At 46.1% G+C, this 19,468-nt stretch overlaps 4 protein-coding genes across 5 annotated transcripts; 1 reads left to right on the top strand and 3 right to left on the bottom strand.

Moving 5' to 3' along the window:
• Positions 1-427: 427 nt before the first annotated feature.
• Positions 428-4,647, bottom strand: LOC136429147 (glutamate receptor 2-like). Its single transcript, XM_066419025.1, has 5 exons — positions 4,384-4,647; positions 2,908-3,075; positions 2,140-2,244; positions 1,247-1,454; positions 428-585 (listed from the first exon to the last, which is right to left on the bottom strand). Exons 1-5 carry the CDS (start codon positions 4,645-4,647, stop codon positions 428-430), a joined length of 903 nt encoding a protein of 300 aa, XP_066275122.1.
• Positions 4,390-7,824, bottom strand: LOC136429146 (uncharacterized). Its single transcript, XM_066419024.1, has 4 exons — positions 7,548-7,824; positions 6,437-6,574; positions 5,523-5,647; positions 4,390-4,848 (listed from the first exon to the last, which is right to left on the bottom strand). Exons 1-4 carry the CDS (start codon positions 7,822-7,824, stop codon positions 4,669-4,671), a joined length of 720 nt encoding a protein of 239 aa, XP_066275121.1. The 3' UTR covers positions 4,390-4,668.
• Positions 7,825-10,443: 2,619 nt separating this feature from the next.
• Positions 10,444-16,520, top strand: LOC136429645 (uncharacterized). 2 transcript variants are annotated; one of them, XM_066419564.1, is made up of 9 exons: positions 10,444-11,108; positions 11,743-11,844; positions 12,026-12,155; positions 12,485-12,699; positions 13,555-13,738; positions 14,013-14,270; positions 14,558-14,729; positions 14,917-15,068; positions 15,419-16,520. In XM_066419564.1, the coding sequence occupies exons 3-9, from the start codon at positions 12,026-12,028 to the stop codon at positions 15,610-15,612; spliced, it is 1,305 nt and encodes a 434-aa protein (XP_066275661.1). In that variant the 5' UTR covers positions 10,444-11,108; positions 11,743-11,844; the 3' UTR covers positions 15,613-16,520. The 2 variants fall into 2 exon arrangements, with proteins under 2 accessions (XP_066275661.1, XP_066275662.1); XM_066419565.1 differs by lacking the exons at positions 10,444-11,108; positions 11,743-11,844; positions 12,026-12,155 and having other exon boundaries at positions 12,582-13,329.
• On the bottom strand, positions 15,695-18,229 carry LOC136429646 (uncharacterized). The gene is made up of 3 exons (XM_066419566.1): positions 17,683-18,229; positions 16,961-17,173; positions 15,695-16,740 (listed from the first exon to the last, which is right to left on the bottom strand). Exons 1-3 carry the CDS (start codon positions 17,967-17,969, stop codon positions 16,584-16,586), a joined length of 657 nt encoding a protein of 218 aa, XP_066275663.1. The 5' UTR covers positions 17,970-18,229; the 3' UTR covers positions 15,695-16,583.
• Positions 18,230-19,468: the final 1,239 nt, after the last annotated feature.

Raw genomic sequence — 19,468 nt, 5'->3', positions numbered from 1 at the left:
GTGTCGTCCCTGTACCGCCCGTACTCCCCGTCCGCCACCGCGTACAGCTCATTCATTCACTCATTCATTCATTCATTCACTCATTCTCTCTTCATTCATTCATTCCTTCATTCCTGACGCACCCCGTCGACCACGTCCCCGACCATGCCTGTCCAGGCGCCCGTGTCGTCCCTGTACCGCCCGTACTCCCCGTCTGCCACCGCGTACAGCTCATTCATTCACTCATTCATTCATTCATTCACTCATTCTCTCTTCATTCATTCATTCCTTCATTCCTGACGCACCCCGTCGACCACGTCCCCGACCATGCCTGTCCAGGCGCCCGTGTCGTCCCTGTACCGCCCGTACTCCCCGTCCGCCACCGCGTACAGCTCATTCATTCATTCATTCATTCATTCATTCATTCATTCTCTCTTCATTCATTCACTCATTCCTGACGCACCCCGTCGACCACGTCCCCGACCATGCCTGTCCAGGCGCCCGTGTCGTCCCTGTACCGCCCGTACTCCCCGTCCGCCACCGCGTACAGCTCGTAGGTGAAGCCGAGCTCGGAGGACATCCAGGCCAGCAGGTCCATGCAGAACCCTGGAGACGAAGGAGAAAACATAAAACCAGTCTCAAACCTCAGTACTCAGGACGGCATCAAACTGATTTAATCGGAACCCAACCCGTCATGGAAGCGACCTAAAGGTCGTCCTAGAGGAAGATGGGAAGACCAGATCTTCAACACGCTCCAGGGGCTGGGAGTCACCAGAAACAACTGGAGGGCCTATGCCGAGAGCAGACCAGCCTGGCGAGCCCTATGCATGTCTGCAGCCGCCATGCATCAGACACCGATGCCTGCGAACGATTGATTGAGTCTGAAAGAGGACACTTCACGACTGGAACATGTTTCTGTGAATAGTTTCTACATCAGGTTGGTGAATGGCTGAGTAACAAAATTCTTAATTCACAACCAAGGAAATGATAACAGCCAACGTTTCGATGGCCATCTATCATCTTCTTCAGGGCAATAATGATCAGTCATTAGTCACCTAAAGAATATGACAGGCGGACATCGAAAGGTCCTGATATGAAAACTAGCTCGCAAACAATCGACAACTTCGAAGACAACATGACTAATATAATCTGGCCACTCATTCTGTACAGGGCTGTACTGCGATAAATGCGGCAAACTAGAATTATCTTGAGTTGGATCATCAGTTATAGATATACTAAGACCATATGCGAAATTCCACCGTCAAACCTTTGAATCTGTTGTTCCCGGTCAAGACGTTTCCTTCTTGATCGGCGTCGGAGACTTCCACGAAGCCAGGCGCGGCGATGGTCACCGCCCGCAGGTGCCGCGTGCTTAGGTCGGTGACGGACGGGACCACCTCGGCCGCTCCGCCGGCGAACCGGACCTCCGCGCCCGGGAGAATGGTCAGCCTCCCCTGCAGGTCCCACGAACCCACCTGGCAGGGACGGGGGGAGTGAAATGATAATGATGATAATGGTTTTATTGGCCTGTTGGTCCGAAATTACCCGTGCAATGACAACCTCTCTAGTGCTGAATTGGTGCAGGGTTTACAATCACATAATATACATGGGCAACAGATACATATTGGGTCCACACTTGGATTTTGTGGTCTGGGCGGCTGCCATTCGGCGCCACCAGGTGACCTCAATACGACTTTCCCCAACCGAAGTCAGGTACCCATTCACACCTGGGTGGAATGAGGAAAGTCGTGTCACAGTGCCTTTTCCAAGGGCACAACGTCAGGTACAGCGCTGCCGGGAATCGAACTCGGGACTCGGTCCGATAGCCTCACCGCTAGGCCACTGACGCCATGATAAAGGTAAAGGTAGTCCCAAAGCCCTTTGAGGCCGTATGGGCAGTGTGTTGTCATCCACTGTGTCTAGGGCACGTCGCAGTTGGAAGGCGGAGCCCATTCCTCTCCTTCCAACGCCTTTTACCTCCCTAACCAAAGTCAGGCACCAATTTTTACACCTGGGCGGAGTGAGGAAAGTGCCATTCTATTTAAAAGGGCACAACATCGATGGCATGTCAGTGGATTGGCATCCAGGACCAGGTGTTCTGTGCCAAATACCCTAAGTGCTACCCCAACACAACATGTGATATAAAAGCATTAAAGTCACCGTTTGCCAGCCGTCCTCTCTAAGGTTGACGATGTGGTATTTTGCGTCCGCCCGGGCCCCGGCCGACGTGAAGCGAATAGGGCCGGTCACTCCACCGGTGTCAACCTATTATAACATAGAGACATGTATATATGTTAATGCTTTACTTTCGGGACCGCATCTATAAGCAGCGGCACCTATAGCTGCAGTGCAAAACGAACCAGTCAGAATTGCCCTGAAGAGGTTGACGGACAGTCACCGAAACGTCAGTTGAATAAAACACTTGGTTGCGTTCAAAGAGTCTTTTTATTCAGTGGCCTACCAATCTGATAAAACTATATTCACGCAACAATGATTGACAGTAAAGCCGGCCGAGCTCTGAAGACGAACCTTCAGATTCAGATACTAGCATCTTTGTCATTGCGAACACTGACTGTACCTACTAGGCAATTATAAGACTACCTCAAAGACAATTTCCCGGCAGAGGTGTGGGTTAATCCCCTGCTACTCCATGCCGTTTGATGGCGTTGTCGCAAGGATGCGGTCCATTGCTGTAGCTTAAACGAGGTTAGGCGCGGTAACGTTCGGCGTAGGTCGTCGTACGCCTTTGATGTCGATTTTCAAGCAGAACCATTCGTCGGCAATGACCTACGACAGCATTATCCATAACACAGAACAGTTGAATTTTACATTACACATACACGACTATCCCAAGAATGCCCTCATGGTTTTCGATATCGATCGTACGACGATTCCACCATGCATAAGCCACTTCTCGACTGTTTGTACCTGTTTGATGAACTGCAGCATGGTGGGGCCGTCTGACCACGGCTGCGATTCGCCTCCCGCGCAGGCGCAGTCCAGGGGCTGCGGTGTGATGGTGACGGAGTGTTCCGTGGCGTTGCGCAAGGCGTCGGCCAGAGCCAGGACTGCGTCCGCCCAGCGCGCCGTGTACGGCTGCAGAGAGGGGGGGGGGGTTTGTTCAATTGTTGAAAAACCTAAAACTATACCATTGTTCCATCTATTTTGGCCTATAAAATTCAAGCGAAATTAACATGTATATTTCCAGAAAGCCACGTGGGTCAAAGTAGAACTGTACTGTACTTGATCGAAAGTTTAAAGTTTGAAGTAACTTCCTCCTAAAATAAAGACTTTAAAGCCAATTAAAAAAAAGACTTTAAAGCCAATTAAAAATAAAGACTTTAAAGCCAATTAAAAAAAAACACAAAAGTGATCTCGAGCCAGTTCAATAGCTAGCTAGCCTGGATACCAGACCCCCAATCCCTAACATATCTATCGTTTGGACGATAGATATGTTAGAGATTGGGGGTCTGGCATCCAGGCTAATAGCTAGCTCACTAAGAGCAAATCTTCCACTGGTCGTAAGAGAGAACACGTGTGCTATATACAGTATATATAGGTTCATTGTATGTACTAGGGAAAATCTTTTCGACAAGTACTGTACAATGAACAGCGGACCACGGCTTAACGTCTCGTCCGAAGGACTGCAACCCTTTCCAGTAGAGTGCATGTTGGGTGAGCGACACAGGCGGGATTGGAACTCACGGCTTCTTGACCCAGAGGCGGGGCCGCTAACCACTGGACTACGCACACTACTTGAGAGGTTGAAATTGTTAAATTGTTCAGACCTAGCTAAAACTATACCATTGTTCCATCTATTTTCACCAAAAACATTGGAGCAAAATTAGCATGTACGTTTCCAGCCGAAAGCCACGTGACAGCTGTGAGTGGGGCAGAGTAAAAGTGTGGTGTATTTGATCGAAAGTTTGAACTTAATTCATCCTAGAATAAAGGCAGGCTTTCAGCCAATTCAAACAACCCCAAAGGAATCAAAAGTGTCAGAAATACAATGAAATATTGCAAAGGCCTTTATCGGAAGGAAGCTACAGCTAAAACGAGCAAATCCTAGTACTTTTCTAAAGTTTAAATGCTAAGCGTCACTGATTATGCATTTGTTTTGTAAGTTTCAGTTGAAATCAAGCGCCAAGTGGTAGCCTCTACCAGGCTCCATAGGCTACTGGACAAAATAGTAGAAATTTGCCAAACAGACACATACTAGTATAACATGTCAGAGAAGTTTGCTGGCCAAAAATACAGTATTTTCAGCCAGTTTTAACTCCCTTGGTATATCATATCTGTCTTAGTGTCTATCTGTTTGGGCAATTTCTACATTTCTACTATTCGGGCAATATATGTTTCCAGTAAACTAGATATCCTGGCCGAGGCTATTCAAGTGGTTCTCACCCCGATGACATCGGTCCCAGCGCCCGGGTAGGCCACCGGATCTGCCGAGCTCCACTTCTGCAGGAACGCCTCCCCGTGCGAGCCGTTACTGGCGGGCGGTCTGGGTCCCACCAGGCCCCGCAGGTACTCCGGCACCGTTCCGTTCCCTCCACCGCCCAGGGCATTCTGTGGGGAGGGAATAACCGTTACTGGCGGGCGGTCTGGGTCCCACCGGGCCCCGCAGGTACTCCGGCACCGTTCCGTTCCCTCCACCGCCCAGGGCATTCTGTGGGGAGGGAATAACCGTTACTGGCGGGCGGTCTGGGTCCCACCGGGCCCCGCAGGTACTCCGGCACAGTCCCGTTCCCTCCACCGCCCAGGGCATTCTGTGGGGAGGGAATAATCGGTACTGGCGGGCGGTCTGGGTCCCACCGGGCCCCGCAGGTACTCCGGCACAGTCCCGTTCCCTCCACCGCCCAGGGCATTCTGTGGGGAGGGAATAACCGTTACTGGCGGGCGGCCTGGGTCCCACCGGGCCCCGCAGGTACTCCGGCACAGTCACGTTCCCTCTGATCCACCGCCCAGGCAGTCTGTGGGTGATATGATATGTGCTGCTGTTTCATTTATTGACAATCTATTTTCTGCTCCGCCGTGCTCACCTAGAAACCAGTTTACCAGAACAAAGTGAACGTGTTTGTTATAATTACGACTACAGGAAGAGTAGTGAAGTACAAGTATCATGTACTGTCACTAAATGACTAATGGAGATCATTCAATAAAGCAAAGAAACTAAAGGGACGAACTTTTCAACTGAAAGTCGTCCACTTTTGTCTCCACTTAAAACAGGTCTTGTTCTGCATATGCTGGAAATAAGATTTTACAAGTTGAGAGGCAACCCAACCGTCTCGATATGAAATAGATAAAACAAATAATAATAAATAAACACATCATCTCTAAAATAATGACATCTGTAACTAATGATATAAGATAAAAGAATGGCGTTATTTCATATGTGAATGTCCTACTGTATGTTAGACGGCACCCGACATCGGCACAGCTGCCTGGGGGACCTGTTTATTGCTGTACGTGTTGCAATTTCAATAAAATGAAATAGAATAGAATAGGATAGAATAATTAGCATTTTAGAAAGCAGAACTCACGAGTCCCGTGATGCCGTCGCTGACCACCCAAGCCCAGCCGGCCCCGGTCATCCCCAGCAGGCTGGCCCTGTCCAGGATCTGCTGAGCGTACGACGCCAGGCAGTGCAGCACGATGATGCGGGCTCCTGCAGAAACATGCAACACGGAGGCGGGGTCATGCGCAACATAGGGCACTAAACGCCAATCAGCAAGAAACAGGTACTCAAGCAACTGGATAAAACAGGCGTTTCAGACAGCGACCGCTGTCTTTCGTCAGTGACTAATGGACTGGAGAACGAGGTTTTATACCAAAACTCTTGCAAGTCCCACCATGGATAATCCGCTCGTGGACTGTCTGTACCCGTTTGATGTACGTTCTGCAGCATGGTGGGGCCAGCAGGAATTGAAATGTAAATGAGCCGAAGACAATTATTTTTGGCGAATCTTATTACCTGGATGTCTAAATAACCTTTATCAACGTATCAAAGAGCACTTTGTTCGAACATTTGAGTAGCTAGGAGGAGGATACAATTTACAAACTCAGTCACGTTTTACCACAGCAGCGATACCTAGCTGCAGTGCGAAGTAGAACCAGTCAGTGTTGCCCTACCTGATGGAGGTGACAGACGGTCACTGAAACGTCGGCGGGTGGAAAGCATCGCGGTCGTCGGTTGTGTGTAGATGACTTTGTTATTCTGTGGCTTATCGACAACTTGATGAAATTATTCATGGCATTAGTGAGGAAGTTTATCATATCTAAACCTGCAGAACGCTGTCAAAAGGCTGGATCGACAAGAGAATGGTACGCACCTCAGTCTGTGCTTGCCTCAAAACCTTGCGTTTAGGACTCAGATGACATAGGACCACATAGCCATAGTTAGTTGGGCAGCCCTGATAGCATGTGGGACAGGAACGTCGACGTGAAATAAACATACCCGTGTTTTTGATGACTTGTAGCTGCGGTGTGACGTCGATGTCGGCCGGGTTTTCGGTGGGGTCGAATGACTGCATGGTGTGGACACGCCAGCCCTTCTGCCCGGCTATCAGCTGGAACTCCACCAACCCGTGTGTGCCTGAAACAGGTGGACAAGCCAGTCAGCGATGGCAGACTTCGCCCCCTTACCCAGCCCTTCTGCCGTGTGTGCCTGAAACACGTGGACAAGCCAGTCAGTGTCTCAGCGATGGCAGACTTCACCCCCTTACCCAGCCTTTCTGCCCCGCTATCAGCTGGAACTCCACCAACCCGTGTGTGCCTGAAACATGGAGGACAAGCCAGTCAGCGATGGCAGACTTCACTCCCTTACCCAGCCCTTCTGCAGTGTGCGCCTGAAACACGTGGACAAGCCAGTCAGTGTCTCAGCGATGGCAGACTTCACCCCCTTACCCAGCCTTTCTGCCCCGCTATCAGCTGGAACTCCACCAACCCGTGTGTGCCTGAAACATGGAGGACAAGCCAGTCAGCGATGGCAGACTTCACTCCCTTACCCAGCCCTTCTGCAGTGTGCGCCTGAAACACGTGGACAAGCCAGTCAGTGTCTCAGCGATGGCAGACTTCACCCCCTTACCCAGCCTTTCTGCCCCACTACCAGCTGGAACTCCACCAACCCGTGTGTGCCTGAAACGCGGACAAGCCAGTCAGCGATGGCAGACTTCACCCCCTTACCCAGCCTTTCTGCCCCGCTATCAGCTGAAACTCCACCAACCCGTGTGTGCCTGAAACAGGTGGACAAGCCAGTCAGCGATGGCAGACTTCGCCCCCTTACCCAGCCCTTCTGCCGTGTGCGCCTGAAACGCGGAAAAGCCAGTCAGCGACGGCAGACTTCACCCAACAAAAACAGCAGCATCGTCTTCGGATGCACATGTATGAGGATGCTGCCTTTTGTGTTAGCACAAAATCAACGTGCATCATGTCCACCATACTGGCAGACGACATGCCAAAGTACATACCAATACATCAAAGGTATCTTGAGTTATAGCTACAAACACACAGACACAATCAACTGCAATACCCCCGTAAGTAAAGCGATCCTCAAACCACGGTCCTACCGTAGTCGTCGTTTGAGATGAAGATGCTCACGTGATCCCAGCCGAAATGCTCCACCAGGTCAACCAGGGTCAGGCTGAGCACGCTGTCCGGCCAGGACATGCGCAGTAGCATGGGGTACACGTGGTTGTCCAGGGTGGGGTCGGTGGCGTCGGGCGCGATCTGAGGCAGCGACAGGCCCAAGCTGACCGGGCTGGTGGCCTTCACCTGCGGAGGAACGTGGTGGGGCGCGTGCCCGTCTCGTAATCGGTCGTCGCAATTTGAAATGGTAGTCACCATTTGAAACGGTAGTTGCCATATCACTGACCGGTCTAATTTTTTTTTTTGGTGGGGGGGGGGGGAGGCTGAGAAGAAGCAAAAACGTATGCATATGGAGCAATATTTCAATTACAAATGTACGACAGTATCTTGATAAATGGGAGCTCGGAAACGCAAGAAGGTAATAACATACGTTACCTCACAAGAAACCTTACCTGTGACGACAGTCTTGGTCCAATGACGGCCACGATACCTTTCGACGCTTGGACACAACCTAGAGGCAGAACATAATGACAACTTTATCGCACAACAATTGTACCAGCCTGCAAAATATGGCATCTACTGGCACATAACTACAGTTTCATGCGGCTAATCTACCTAACCAAAGAGTGTATAGTATGGGATGAGAATGGGCTTTTGAAATTGTCGGAGGAATTTCTAACGTCTAGACATTCTTTATATTTTCTTATATTTTCCTATGTTCTTCATGCAGGGGTTGTTACACGTCAATATTTACTTAAATTTGTCACATATCAATATTTGCTATTCATGTCATGATTCTTCATTTAGATACAGTATCTTTTCATTCACATCTTTTTCCTTGACTTCCTTGAAATTGGCTTTGGCCCTCTATATACCACATTAGAATCCGCAATCCTTAATTTTCTTTTCAATCTATATAGCTACGGCACATATGTTCTCATTTTGTAGCTGCTCTATACGAATTGCAGTATGGTCACAACCACCTTTTTTTTGGACACGGACGACATTTGATGCGCGCACGGATGTCATCCGTATAATATCTATTGCTAGCCCCACTCGATTATATAACTAAATAAAATAAAAACGCATGCTAGCCCTTATTGAATAGAATTAGTAATTAGGTTGTTAACTTTTATTCTATACAGTATTCTATTTTGTATTAGCCATACTTTGTACCGTGTACAATTGTCGTGCAATAACGTTCTTCTATAATGAGGCCTTGTGAGGCACGAACCCTGTCTTATCATGTCGAAGAACGCCAGCGTGGACGTCGAGTTCTCCGTGTACTCCAGGGTGACGCTGGGAACGAGACTGTTCTCGTTCACATACTCCACAGCCAGTCTGAGCGCGGAGGAGTCCTCCGGGTCGTCAGTCAGTGCGCCTGCGCGACCAGGATGGAAACTTAGTATACGATTTTGTCATCTTTATTAATAGAAAGTTTTATTGCAAGTTCTTGGCCGTAGGCTAATTGCAAGTACATGTAATATGAAAAAAGGACGGACAGACAATGATGGGCAATATTTTTTCATAGCACTCCAGGTCTAACTAAATTCTAACTTATTTAGGAATTGGGGAAGGAGGCACTCAAGCTAACCGACATCTTTCGCACCGCAATCGTCCTTCAGTGAGACATCTGGAGCCGCACAGTTCACGTTTGGAACCTTTATTCAGCCATTTGCACAAATCGATTTCGCCGATGTGGCTTCTTCAGTGGCTAAGGCTTAAATGACACAAGTTCATGAAGTTCTCACATACCATCCAGTGCATATCGCCCTTGAAATAAGATACCATACAGATCGTTATGCTCTGACCTCAGGTGACCTATACATGACGTCATCTATTGTTCTAGAACAATTAATTATGTGTCAAAGGTATAATGTTTACACAATCGAGGGATGAGAGATGCGTCTTCTTCAAAGTGTTGTCTTCTCCCTTCGCTGTTTTCTTGCTCTGGCGTGTAGCACTGGCGTCTCAGCTTCTTGTAGGGCTTGAAGATCACGTAGATGACGTTCTAGGACTGTCTCCTCTCGGTGGTGTGGTGGGCAGTGCCGTTCTTGTGGTGCACTTGGTGGAACTTTCGTGTCTTCCTAATGTGCTCGACTTGGCGGTGGTGTTTTCCTCCAGGTTGCGTCTTGGTAGAAGGTTCTTCTTGCTTCTGTGTGCATTCCTTTGATGTGCGGGATCTTTCTGGGTCCGGAGTTCCAGAAGATACAGAAGATGTATAATTGTTCTAGAACAATAGATGACGTCATGCTGTAGGTTAACTAAGGTCAGAGCACAACGACCTCTAGGGTATCAAGCACCAGGTCACCATGTTACCAGCCTGAGTGCAATACGCACTGGAAAGCTATAAAAGTGAGAACCTCATGTACTTGTGTCATTTAGTCTGTACACTTGAAGAAGCTGTCAAGCGAAACCGGTCGTGGTACTAGACTGAATAAAAGTTCTACACAGGAACTACGCGGCTTCAGATGTCTTACTGAGGGACGACTGCGGTGTGAAAGATGTCGGTTAGCTTGAGGAATGAATCCACTCTACTATATAAATTCTAACTTATTGGTGATACTGTATTATGGATGCGTCAAATTTTCTTATTCATCTTTAGATTCTTAGAAATAAACGATTGCAGACAAAATGACGACGCACTCGAGTTAACGTTGAGTCAGTTTATATCAGCGCCACCATCAAACAAGAAAAGAAGTCAACTACTAGAAACAAAGACATTTTGATAAACGGACAAAAATTAAAACATCAATTGAGGGTCCTGTTTAGCTCTGATAGTGGCGGGGCATGTGGCTTCTCCGGCCGAAGGGGTTATCCCCTAGTGCAGTGCACATAGGCCTGGCATGCATGTTTTTTTTCTTCTTCTTAAAGGGCGCCAGACATTTGGAGATAACTTAGTCTTATCATATGTAACAATAGTATTATTATTTAAGACCCCTGTGCGTTTACGGAATAGAGACGCGGTTTTCCCACTAAATACACAATTTGAACTCCCCGCCGCTGGAAAGTCGTCTGGCCGCGTGAAAAAATCCCGACACGCAAAGAACCGGAAATGACGTAAGCGGATGGTAGCGCTTGAGCTGATGGAACGCCAGACCGCCATTGTTTGTTTTGTAAACACATGTAGTTCTCGGGGTTTTGTTTGCCGAAATGCCGGGCGACTACTGTTGCGCAGCAAATTGCTCAAACACGAGGAAGGGCGGTTTTACCCTTTTGAAGCTTCCAACGGAGGGGGATCCTCTGCGAGAGAAGTGGATTCAGCAAATCCGTCGCACACGATCGGGACCGAAAGGGACGCTGTGGCAGCCAGGCACAACTGCACGTTTGTGTTGCGCACATAAATTTTTGAGGAGGATTGTTTCAAACCAACACCAAAGTTGAAGGAAGAATTTGGGTTCAACGTGCAGCACAAGAAAGAACGGAAGTCCGATGCTGTTCCAAGCATCTTTCACCGGCCCTTAGACAAAGCGGCGAGCACATCAAAACCGCCTGCGAAGCGTAGGAAATCTGCGGTGATAGAGAAAAGGCGCAAACAGGAGGTGAGGTTGCAGAAATTATGTTTTTTTCTCATGAGCACTAGAGCTGAAATGCGTTTGGTAGTGCGTGATGCCATTCTGTAGCGTAAATCTTCCTCGGAGGTGGGACATTTGCGAACATTTCATCGGCTAGTAGCAGTTAGGTCGGAAAAATGTCCAGAATTGGCTGTCATGGTACGTGTGTTTGTGGGGAGGGGGGCGCTGAACTGCCAACATCTTTGAGGAGAAAAAAAGTTATTTTCGTGTGGTTTTGCTCAGCTACGACATGTGAATATCGTTACAGTCAACCCACATGACCCCGTGAGTGGCAAAGTAGTGGGAACTGTCGTGATTTTTTCTTACATTATTGATTATTTCAACTCTACTCTACTCTACATCTGTAATTTTCTTGCGATGATTTGGGAATGAAAATTAAATGCTTGAAGTTCGTCCATATAAGTAATCACTACAAAAAAAATCAGAGAACAGGACCTCTCATGAGAAATGTTGACATAAAACTTCTCAATTGACAATTTGCAGAATATGTCCAGATACAAAAGAATAAATAATAACTTATATTGTTGTGTGTAACATACATGCTATGACTTCTGCATATCAGTACAGTAGATATTGAAATGCTGTCTATTGCATATACCAGATACTCAATGCAGCACTCGAGGAAAGTCAGCTTCAGGAGTCCTCTACTGTTGTAGAGGAGGGAGGAGCTGGCCCTTCTGCAGATAGTGATGCACCTGTGGATGTAAGTGTTGTCATTGATTGCCCATATTGGGGATTTACTCTAATTACAGAGGTTATATATTTCTTGAGGTTGCTTGATAAGCCTGCTTGATGTACTAGTATTATCATTCTCACACATTTTCCCTTTTGTAATTGATAGATTAGTAGGAATTTATACTGGTGTAATTTGTGTACATCTATAGATGAATCCAGCAGAGTTGGAGTTGCCTCATGCCAGCGACGGTGCTGCACAGGTGTCCTGTGACAGTGCTGTACAGGTGCCAGCAAAGAAGACCAAGGCTGTGCAGTGGAGGGGACGGAGACGGTCTAAACGTGAGTTTTCAGTTGTCAACTCTTTATCAAAACTTTTCCTTTGGTCAAACCAATCAAACGGGACACCTATCTTTAAAAAAAAAAACTTTTCATACATCACTGATAATTACTCCTTTCTTCAACGTAGATATATCATTATATCTGCAATACAACTTTGTAAGCATTTATTTCCTTATTACATTCATGTTCATGTACTGTAATTAGAGACAGGCTGTCTACTGTTTTTGTAGTACATAAACATCAGACTACCTCTCTCTAAAGCCCATGTCACATATCTTAGTTTGCGAAAAAAACCTCATTCTGACATTTTCCATCATTGCTTCTCCCAGGTGTGCAGACCATCACTCCAACAACAGTCACCGTGGCTACACAAACAGGCGGGGAAGAGAAGGACACAGATCAGCACATTTTGGTTGGCCACCTGTCTGTGGGCCCTGAAGAGAACAAGAAGTCGGGCTCAGAAGAGGACCAGCTGTCAGACTCAGAAGAGGACCAGCTGTCAGACTCAGATGATGACCAGATGTCAGTCTCAGATGATGACCAGGTGTCACTGAGAGGTGAGGACCCTGACTACTTCCCTTCCGGTGATGAGTCAGACTCAGATGACGAGGAGGCAGATGCCCGTGCCCAGCCACCGCAGCAAGACTGCCGTGTTTTCTTCGTCTTCTGGGCTTGCTTGGTCCAGCTGATTGCGACATGGGGCAGCTGCCCATTATGTGCATCGCGGGACCTTGAAGTGAAGAAGAATAGAGTGAGGGGAACGCTGCTATGAGTCACACTCCGGTGCAAGCAGGACGGGTGTGGTCACCATGAAAACTGGGACAGCCAGCCATTCTTTGGACGAACTGCAGCCGGCAATATGCTATTGTCAGCTGCAATCTTGTTCAGCGGGGCAACTGCAACAAAAGTGCTCAGAGTATTGTCGCACATGGGCGTAGCTGTGATCTCTGTCCGTTCCTTCTTTCGCCACCAAAAGCAAGTGCTATTCACAGCTGTGGAGCGCCTGTGGGGGGAGCGGCAGCTCTCCATGCTGAACGTTCTACAAGCAGAGGGACAACCTATTGTCTGTGGTGGTGATGGCAGGGCGGATACTCCGGGCCACTGTGCCAAATATGGTACATATACCACGATGGAGCTACGGAAGACAGCCATCATCGATGTGCAACTTGTGCAGGTATGTTGCATGCAATATATCCTCCTGGGATACTTGCTTCATATTGATAATTGACTCTATGTTCAAAGTTGCTGACCATGTGAAGTTGATCTGTTTCTTGTACCAATTTTAGATACCAACTAGAGTCTAGTTTGACCAGTCCAGTGTAAATAAACGTGTGTACTGTAATAGCTGATATGTTCTTGAGACTATCTAATGCCTATGACTGAATATTTTTTGTTTTAGAGCAATGAAGTGGGAGGTAGCTACCATATGGAGCAAGAGGGGCTGCGACGGTCCTTGGCAAATGTGGAAAACTATGTGGATGTAGGAACCCTTGTCACAGACCGCCATCTTGGAATTAACAAGATGGTGAGAGAGGACTACCCCCACATCACACATTTCTTCGACATATGGCATGTTGCTAAAAGTAAGTACAACTTGTTCTAGGATGTTTATTACTTCAACTGTGAGACATGCATGTTTGAGAGATTGTGCACTTCATGTTTTGATACAGGTCTCTGACCTTTTTGTGTGTGTGTGTGTCTGTGTGTGCCCGTGCGCATTTTTGTTTGTGTGTGGGGGGTTGAAATCCTTGTGTGTTGAGGAAAGGACATGTTTTTTTTTCCCGAATAGCAATTCATTACATTACATGGGTACAAGGTTCTTAGACCTAATATCATTTCACATATATGTTTATTCAGGTGTCAAGAAGAAGCTTCAAAATCTAGCCAAGTTGAGGGACTGTCAGGCCCTGAAGCCCTGGATTTCAAGCATGATAAACCACCTCTACTGGTCTGTGACTACGACTCCTCCAGGAAACGAGGATGTCGTAGTAGACAAGTGGAGGTCGGTTTATCAACACACGCATGACATCCATGATGGGTTTCAGGGTCATTTCCCTAAGTGTGACCATGACCCACTTGAGGGAAGAGAGCAACGGAAGCCATGGTTACCCCTACGTAAGTACATAACTGAAACGTACAAGAATCATCATGTCACAAAAATGGCTATTGTTTGTGTTATCTCATTTATATTTTTATTAGTTTACTAAACCTGGCAAAATATAAAGGAAAACCCACTTTATCTAAGCTGTAAAGATATTGATCTAAGTTATTTTTTCACTCTCTTGGAACCGGATATTTACATTTTAGCTGCTACTTGGACTTGGTGTTTTTTTCAGGACATTAGTATGCACAGTTTAATGGGAACTGGCCAACTGACAATTTTTGTTCTACATGTTCTTCAGATACCAAGGTGTCAGTGGAGACAGAGAAAATCATCCTCAACCAGAGGCTGTGCAAAGATGTGAAGCGCCTGTCACCTAAACATCAGACATCTTACCTGGAGGCTTTCCACGCCCTGATTCTTCACTTTGCTCCCAAAATGTATCATTTCTCATACAAGGGAATGCATTGCAGGTAATCATAAGTCTTATACATGTACAGTATTTTTGGAACTATGTACCCTGTGTATTCCCCCATGTCAAACTGGTGTTTTTTGTGCCTCCTTGTAGACATGATTATTCTGTTGTGCTCACCTTGTAGAGCAATCACCCTGTTTGCATTATCCTCTGAAGTACTCACCATGTTTGTCCTCTCTTCTCAGAGTCATCCTCGCCGCCCTGCATTTCAATGAAAATGCACCCAGAACACAGGCCAAGAGAATGAGGGATGGTGGAGATATGTACAGCCTTCACTACCCCAAATACAAGAAAGGTGGCTATATTGTGCGCAAGGTTCTCGAGAAAGCAACATTCGGTACGTATAAGAGCCAAGCTATTATACTGTGATTTTTAGATTATTAGACAGGAAACGACTAATTGAATCTGATTTCTTGTCAATGATAGTCCATATGATCCATCCAAATTTTTCCACCACAGAACAGTTGAATCCCACCATCACTGCACATAGCTTTGCCACTAACTTGACTCATCCATTGATATGTATGTTGTGATATTTTTTCCTGGGCACATAAAAAAGATAGTAATGTTCTTTGCCATGTGTCATATCGTCAGATTGTTTATCAATTTTTTTATTTCCTGTCTATGCACTATCGACTTTATCGCTGAAAACCAGCTCATTTTTGGTTCAATGTGCCTTCCTTACAGTCTATGCCAAGGAGTTGATGAAGCGTGTTGAGGCCATGTGCTGTGGAGAGGACTACGATGGCGACATGCTGGAAGGCCTGGTGGTTGCTGCCCCGGTGCCCCCGCCTCTCAATGCTACTTTTGAAAAGCCTCAGAAGGAGGCAGCAGTTAGAGAACATGTTGCTAGGTTCAATGCTAGAGACATGGCAAACTAGAGGTATAGATTAGTTAATAACTTCTGCCAAGAATAGCATATACCCTTTTTTGTTGTTATAACTATACATCAGAACACCAATATTTTTCAGGCCGTTGACAAATTTATTGTACGCATTATGTGCCCATCTGCTATGCTGCATGTATACTAGTATGTAGGACAACAGTCCCTTCATGTACCACAAAAGTATTATGACCCATATTTTGAGTTTGTAGTTGATGTATATATGACAAAGTTCATTGTTTGACAAGTAAAGTTGACTGGTATTTTGCCAATCCCAAAAAGGGATGATATCTACATCATATATGACTATAGTTGATTGTACATATGACAAAGTTCATTGTTTGACAAGTAAAGTTGACTGGTATTTTGCCAATCCCAAAAAGGGATGATATCTACATCATATATGACTATAGTTGATTGTACATGTGACAAAGTTCATTGTTTGACAAGTTAAGTTGACTGGTATTTTGCCAATCCCAAAAAGGGATGATATCTACATCATATATGACTTTAGTTGATTGTACATGTGACAAAGTTCATTGTTTGACAAGTAAAGTTGACTGGTATTTTGCCAATCCCAAAAAGGGATGATATCTACCTCATGTATGACTATAGTTGATTGTACATGTGACAAAGTTCATTGCTTGACAAGTAAAGTTGACTGGTATTTTGCCAATCCCAAAAAGGGATGATATCTACATTATATATGACTATAGTTGATTGTACATGTGACAAAGTTCATTGTTTGACAAGTAAAGTTGACTGGTATTTTGCCAATCCCAAAAAGGGATGATATCTACCTCATGTATGACTATAGTTGATTGTACATGTGACAAAGTTCATTGCTTGACAAGTAAAGTTGACTGGTATTTTTGCCAATCCCAAAAAGGAATGATATCTACCTCATACATGACTATATGCTTACTTCATGGAAAACACTGGTTGTAGCAGTTATTAGTCCAAAACATACTAGTCGTCAGCTTCCCGAAAACCGGTGTAGTCAGCGGAGGGAAAGTGACTCCGTATGGCGGCCACAGCACAGGAGGGCAAAGGCACACGAACCGACTTGCCAAGGTGCTCGTAGCACCAGCGTACAAACTGCCTGTACGCTGTGTACCTCTTCCAGCTGGAAGGATGGAAAACAGTGTTGTTTATGAGGTAAATTTACACTTTTTAATCACATCGTATGAATGCATAGTAGATGTTACGCACATGATCATGTTATAATACAGGAAATTGTCATTTATTTGTTCATTGGTTTGGCTAAAACACAGACCGCAAAGGTTGCCCAACTACCTTATTCCATTCAGTATTTTTCATGTATTGTTTATTGTTTGCGTACTCACTCATTTCCAAAGTTGACCGCGTGGTCCTCCCGGAGGGCAAGGTAGGCTGTTTCGAGGACATCCTCGCTCAGACACACTTGAGCAAAGCCGCGGTGCTGAGTGATGCAGACCACGCCGGGGTGCTTCTCTCTCCGCTCACACACACGCATCTGCTCGCGGCAGCATACGCTTTCCCTGACCGTCGGCCTGTTCACGCATCCCCCACAAGAGCACCTGAAAGGCCAAACCCCGAAACAAATTGAGAATAGTCTTGAAACTTGTAAAAAACGTAATAAGAATGAGTTGAAAACACCGCGTTTCCTTGAACTGTCGGTAGTGACATAGAAGGTGACCGAGTTATTTCCATATGCTAATCAACAGCGTGGGTCGCCATGTTGTTTACCTTGATTTATAACAACAAGTTTTGGGCTATCTTTGTTGATATTTCCAAGGAGGTTTAATCTCCTTGATATTTCATGTATTACTTTCTTATTCTTTCATAAAGATGACCTAAGAGAGAATACGGATGAAGGTAGTTACAGGCATTGGCGGGCGACAAAGACCAGAAAATAATGACAGTGCCCATAAGTTGCTACACTCAGTCATCGCGAGGCGTGTGCACTTTCACCGGCATATGACGAAAAGGCTCAAAACATCGTAAATACCTCTCCCCAAATAGGCCATAGCATGTAATCTCCATCCTATCAGAAAAATGTAAGCAACAATATCTGAGCGTTACTTACCATTCAGTATTTTGAAGCCTTTCGACATCCATAGGAATCTCGCCCGGAAATCCACCGCCTTGCGCGTCAACTTCACCGCCATGCCCGCCAGCGGCTCCGGGGTCGGCATCTTCGTCGCTGTCAGAATTCGCCTCAGCCGACTGCTCATCCGACAGATACGGTTCGAATCTGTATGGTAAAAGGGCTCCTACGGCATCCTCGGGTCCCGAGTCAGAGTCGATCTCCTCACAGACGCAGTCCTCGCTGGACGAGGAGTCAGAAAAGTTTTCCAGATCGTCCCTGTCCATGTTGTTGTGATTGCGAAACTAGCGCGCGGATAACGGGCCCAATGAGTGAGAGCCAGCCGGTTACGTCACGGCATCACGTGACCGCCGATGGAATTTTTTCGCCGCGGGCCCTCGAGCTTTCCAAGAACGACAACTTTGAGAAGCTGTATAAACTTTATTCATGGTCCAAATTGATTACAAGAACGTTCAACTAACTGCACTATAGGTATATTTTTCATGTTTATATCTATTTCAGCTATTTTTCCATATGTCTGGCGCCCTTTAAATAAATGGATAAGACTGCAAAACGAAAGTATGAATATATTATTTTAACTAACGACTACAACCGAATAACAAACGGACCGAGTCAGAAACAACCACGCATGGCCAACCGCTTTCGAGGAATTAAATTCTGCAATATTTTCTGATATTTCTTGAGGGAAAGGCGAATGTAGCATACATGTATATCTAGCAGTCTTACCAAACCGCACGGTTGTGCCCGCTACGATCCCAAAGGCCGCCAGCAGCAGTAGCAAGGCGACTTCGCAACTTCCTCCTAGCATGGTTCTTACTTTCGGTGATCCGACATAACATTTGAGAGATGAGTTCGACGTCTCATCTTTATCATTGGTGGCCAAGACATTCTTGTTGTCTTTTCTTACCTTGAATCACATTACAAGGAGCGTTACGTTACCGCGGTGAGAGCACCATCGAACGGCGTTCCATTCGACGCCGGTTTAGGTGAACTTACATGAACCAAGGAGGTCATATAAGGCCATGTTGATTTGATTGTATGGATGAAATCCGCGCGCGCATCAATTTTCGTCCATTTCCGAAAATGAAAAAAAAGTTTTCTACCATACTGTAAATCATGTATAGCAGCTACAAAATGAACAGATATATGCTGTAAATTGCAAATAGATATTTCGGAGAATGGATACTAATGTCGTAGAAGGCCAAAGTCAAAGAAGATGTGAAATAACCAAAATGAAGAATCCATGATTTGGTATGCCATTCTCTGTGTGTTATTTTTATGCAACCTTCCTGACCACGTAGATTTCATAATGAAGGCAACTTTTTATTCGCACGCTCGCATCAGTTTTGGGATCCCAAAGGATGTCATCCATATAGTCAAATCAACATATGGCCTTATCTATAATTAAATCCCATCCAGCTCCCGCCCAGGACTGGTTAGATCACAACCCCTTTGTCTCAACAACCATTCGTAGTTAGTTAAAATCCTCCCACACCATAAGGTGTATAGGGCGGTGCCCATCTCCGTTTCATAGCCCTGGGCCACACTGTGGTGCAATCACTGCAGCAGGGGGCTAGTCCACTGGCAGTGGAGTGTGTTTAACTTCCATACTGTTTCAGAAGTATGTACCATTTTTATAAAGTCTTTGGTATGACTCAATGCGCCTCTTGTCCAGAGGTGTCCTACCCGGGAGTTGAACTCGGGCCTTCTGGTTCAAAGTAATTAGAACCAGATGTGGTTAATAACAGAAGCGCAGACCACTACA

Source organism: Branchiostoma lanceolatum, chromosome 3 (genome assembly GCF_035083965.1).
Source record: "Branchiostoma lanceolatum isolate klBraLanc5 chromosome 3, klBraLanc5.hap2, whole genome shotgun sequence".
Taxonomy (NCBI): domain Eukaryota; kingdom Metazoa; phylum Chordata; class Leptocardii; order Amphioxiformes; family Branchiostomatidae; genus Branchiostoma; species Branchiostoma lanceolatum.
Note: the sequence above shows the minus strand (reverse complement) of the source record. Positions and strands in the feature narration are given on the sequence as shown.

Bases quoted from the DNA above. Each gene is read 5' to 3' on its own strand.
- LOC136429147 (XM_066419025.1), bottom strand. From the start codon at position 4,647: ATGCCCTGGGCGGTGGAGGGAACGGAACGGTGCCGGAGTACCTGCGGG. The intron at 2,245-2,907 runs GTACAAACAGTC...ATGTTATAATAG, and splicing joins TGCTGCAGTTCATCAAACAG to GTTGACACCGGTGGAGTGAC. The intron at 586-1,246 runs GTTTGACGGTGG...CTTCGTCTCCAG, and splicing joins CGGGAACAACAGATTCAAAG to GGTTCTGCATGGACCTGCTG.
- LOC136429146 (XM_066419024.1), bottom strand. From the start codon at position 7,824: ATGGTGACTACCATTTCAAATTGCGACGACCGATTACGAGACGGGCAC. The intron at 6,575-7,547 runs GTAGGACCGTGG...CACCTGTTTCAG, and splicing joins CATCTCAAACGACGACTACG to GCACACACGGGTTGGTGGAG. The intron at 5,648-6,436 runs GTATGTTTATTT...ATGTTTCTGCAG, and splicing joins ACAAGTCATCAAAAACACGG to GAGCCCGCATCATCGTGCTG.
- LOC136429645 (XM_066419564.1), top strand. From the start codon at position 12,026: ATGAATCCAGCAGAGTTGGAGTTGCCTCATGCCAGCGACGGTGCTGCA. The intron at 12,700-13,554 runs GTGTCACTGAGA...TTTTTGTTTTAG, and splicing joins CAGTCTCAGATGATGACCAG to AGCAATGAAGTGGGAGGTAG. The intron at 15,069-15,418 runs GTACGTATAAGA...CCTTCCTTACAG, and splicing joins TCTCGAGAAAGCAACATTCG to TCTATGCCAAGGAGTTGATG.
- LOC136429646 (XM_066419566.1), bottom strand. From the start codon at position 17,969: ATGGACAGGGACGATCTGGAAAACTTTTCTGACTCCTCGTCCAGCGAG. The intron at 17,174-17,682 runs GTAAGTAACGCT...TTGGCCTTTCAG, and splicing joins AGGCTTCAAAATACTGAATG to GTGCTCTTGTGGGGGATGCG. The intron at 16,741-16,960 runs GTGAGTACGCAA...CCATCCTTCCAG, and splicing joins GCGGTCAACTTTGGAAATGA to CTGGAAGAGGTACACAGCGT.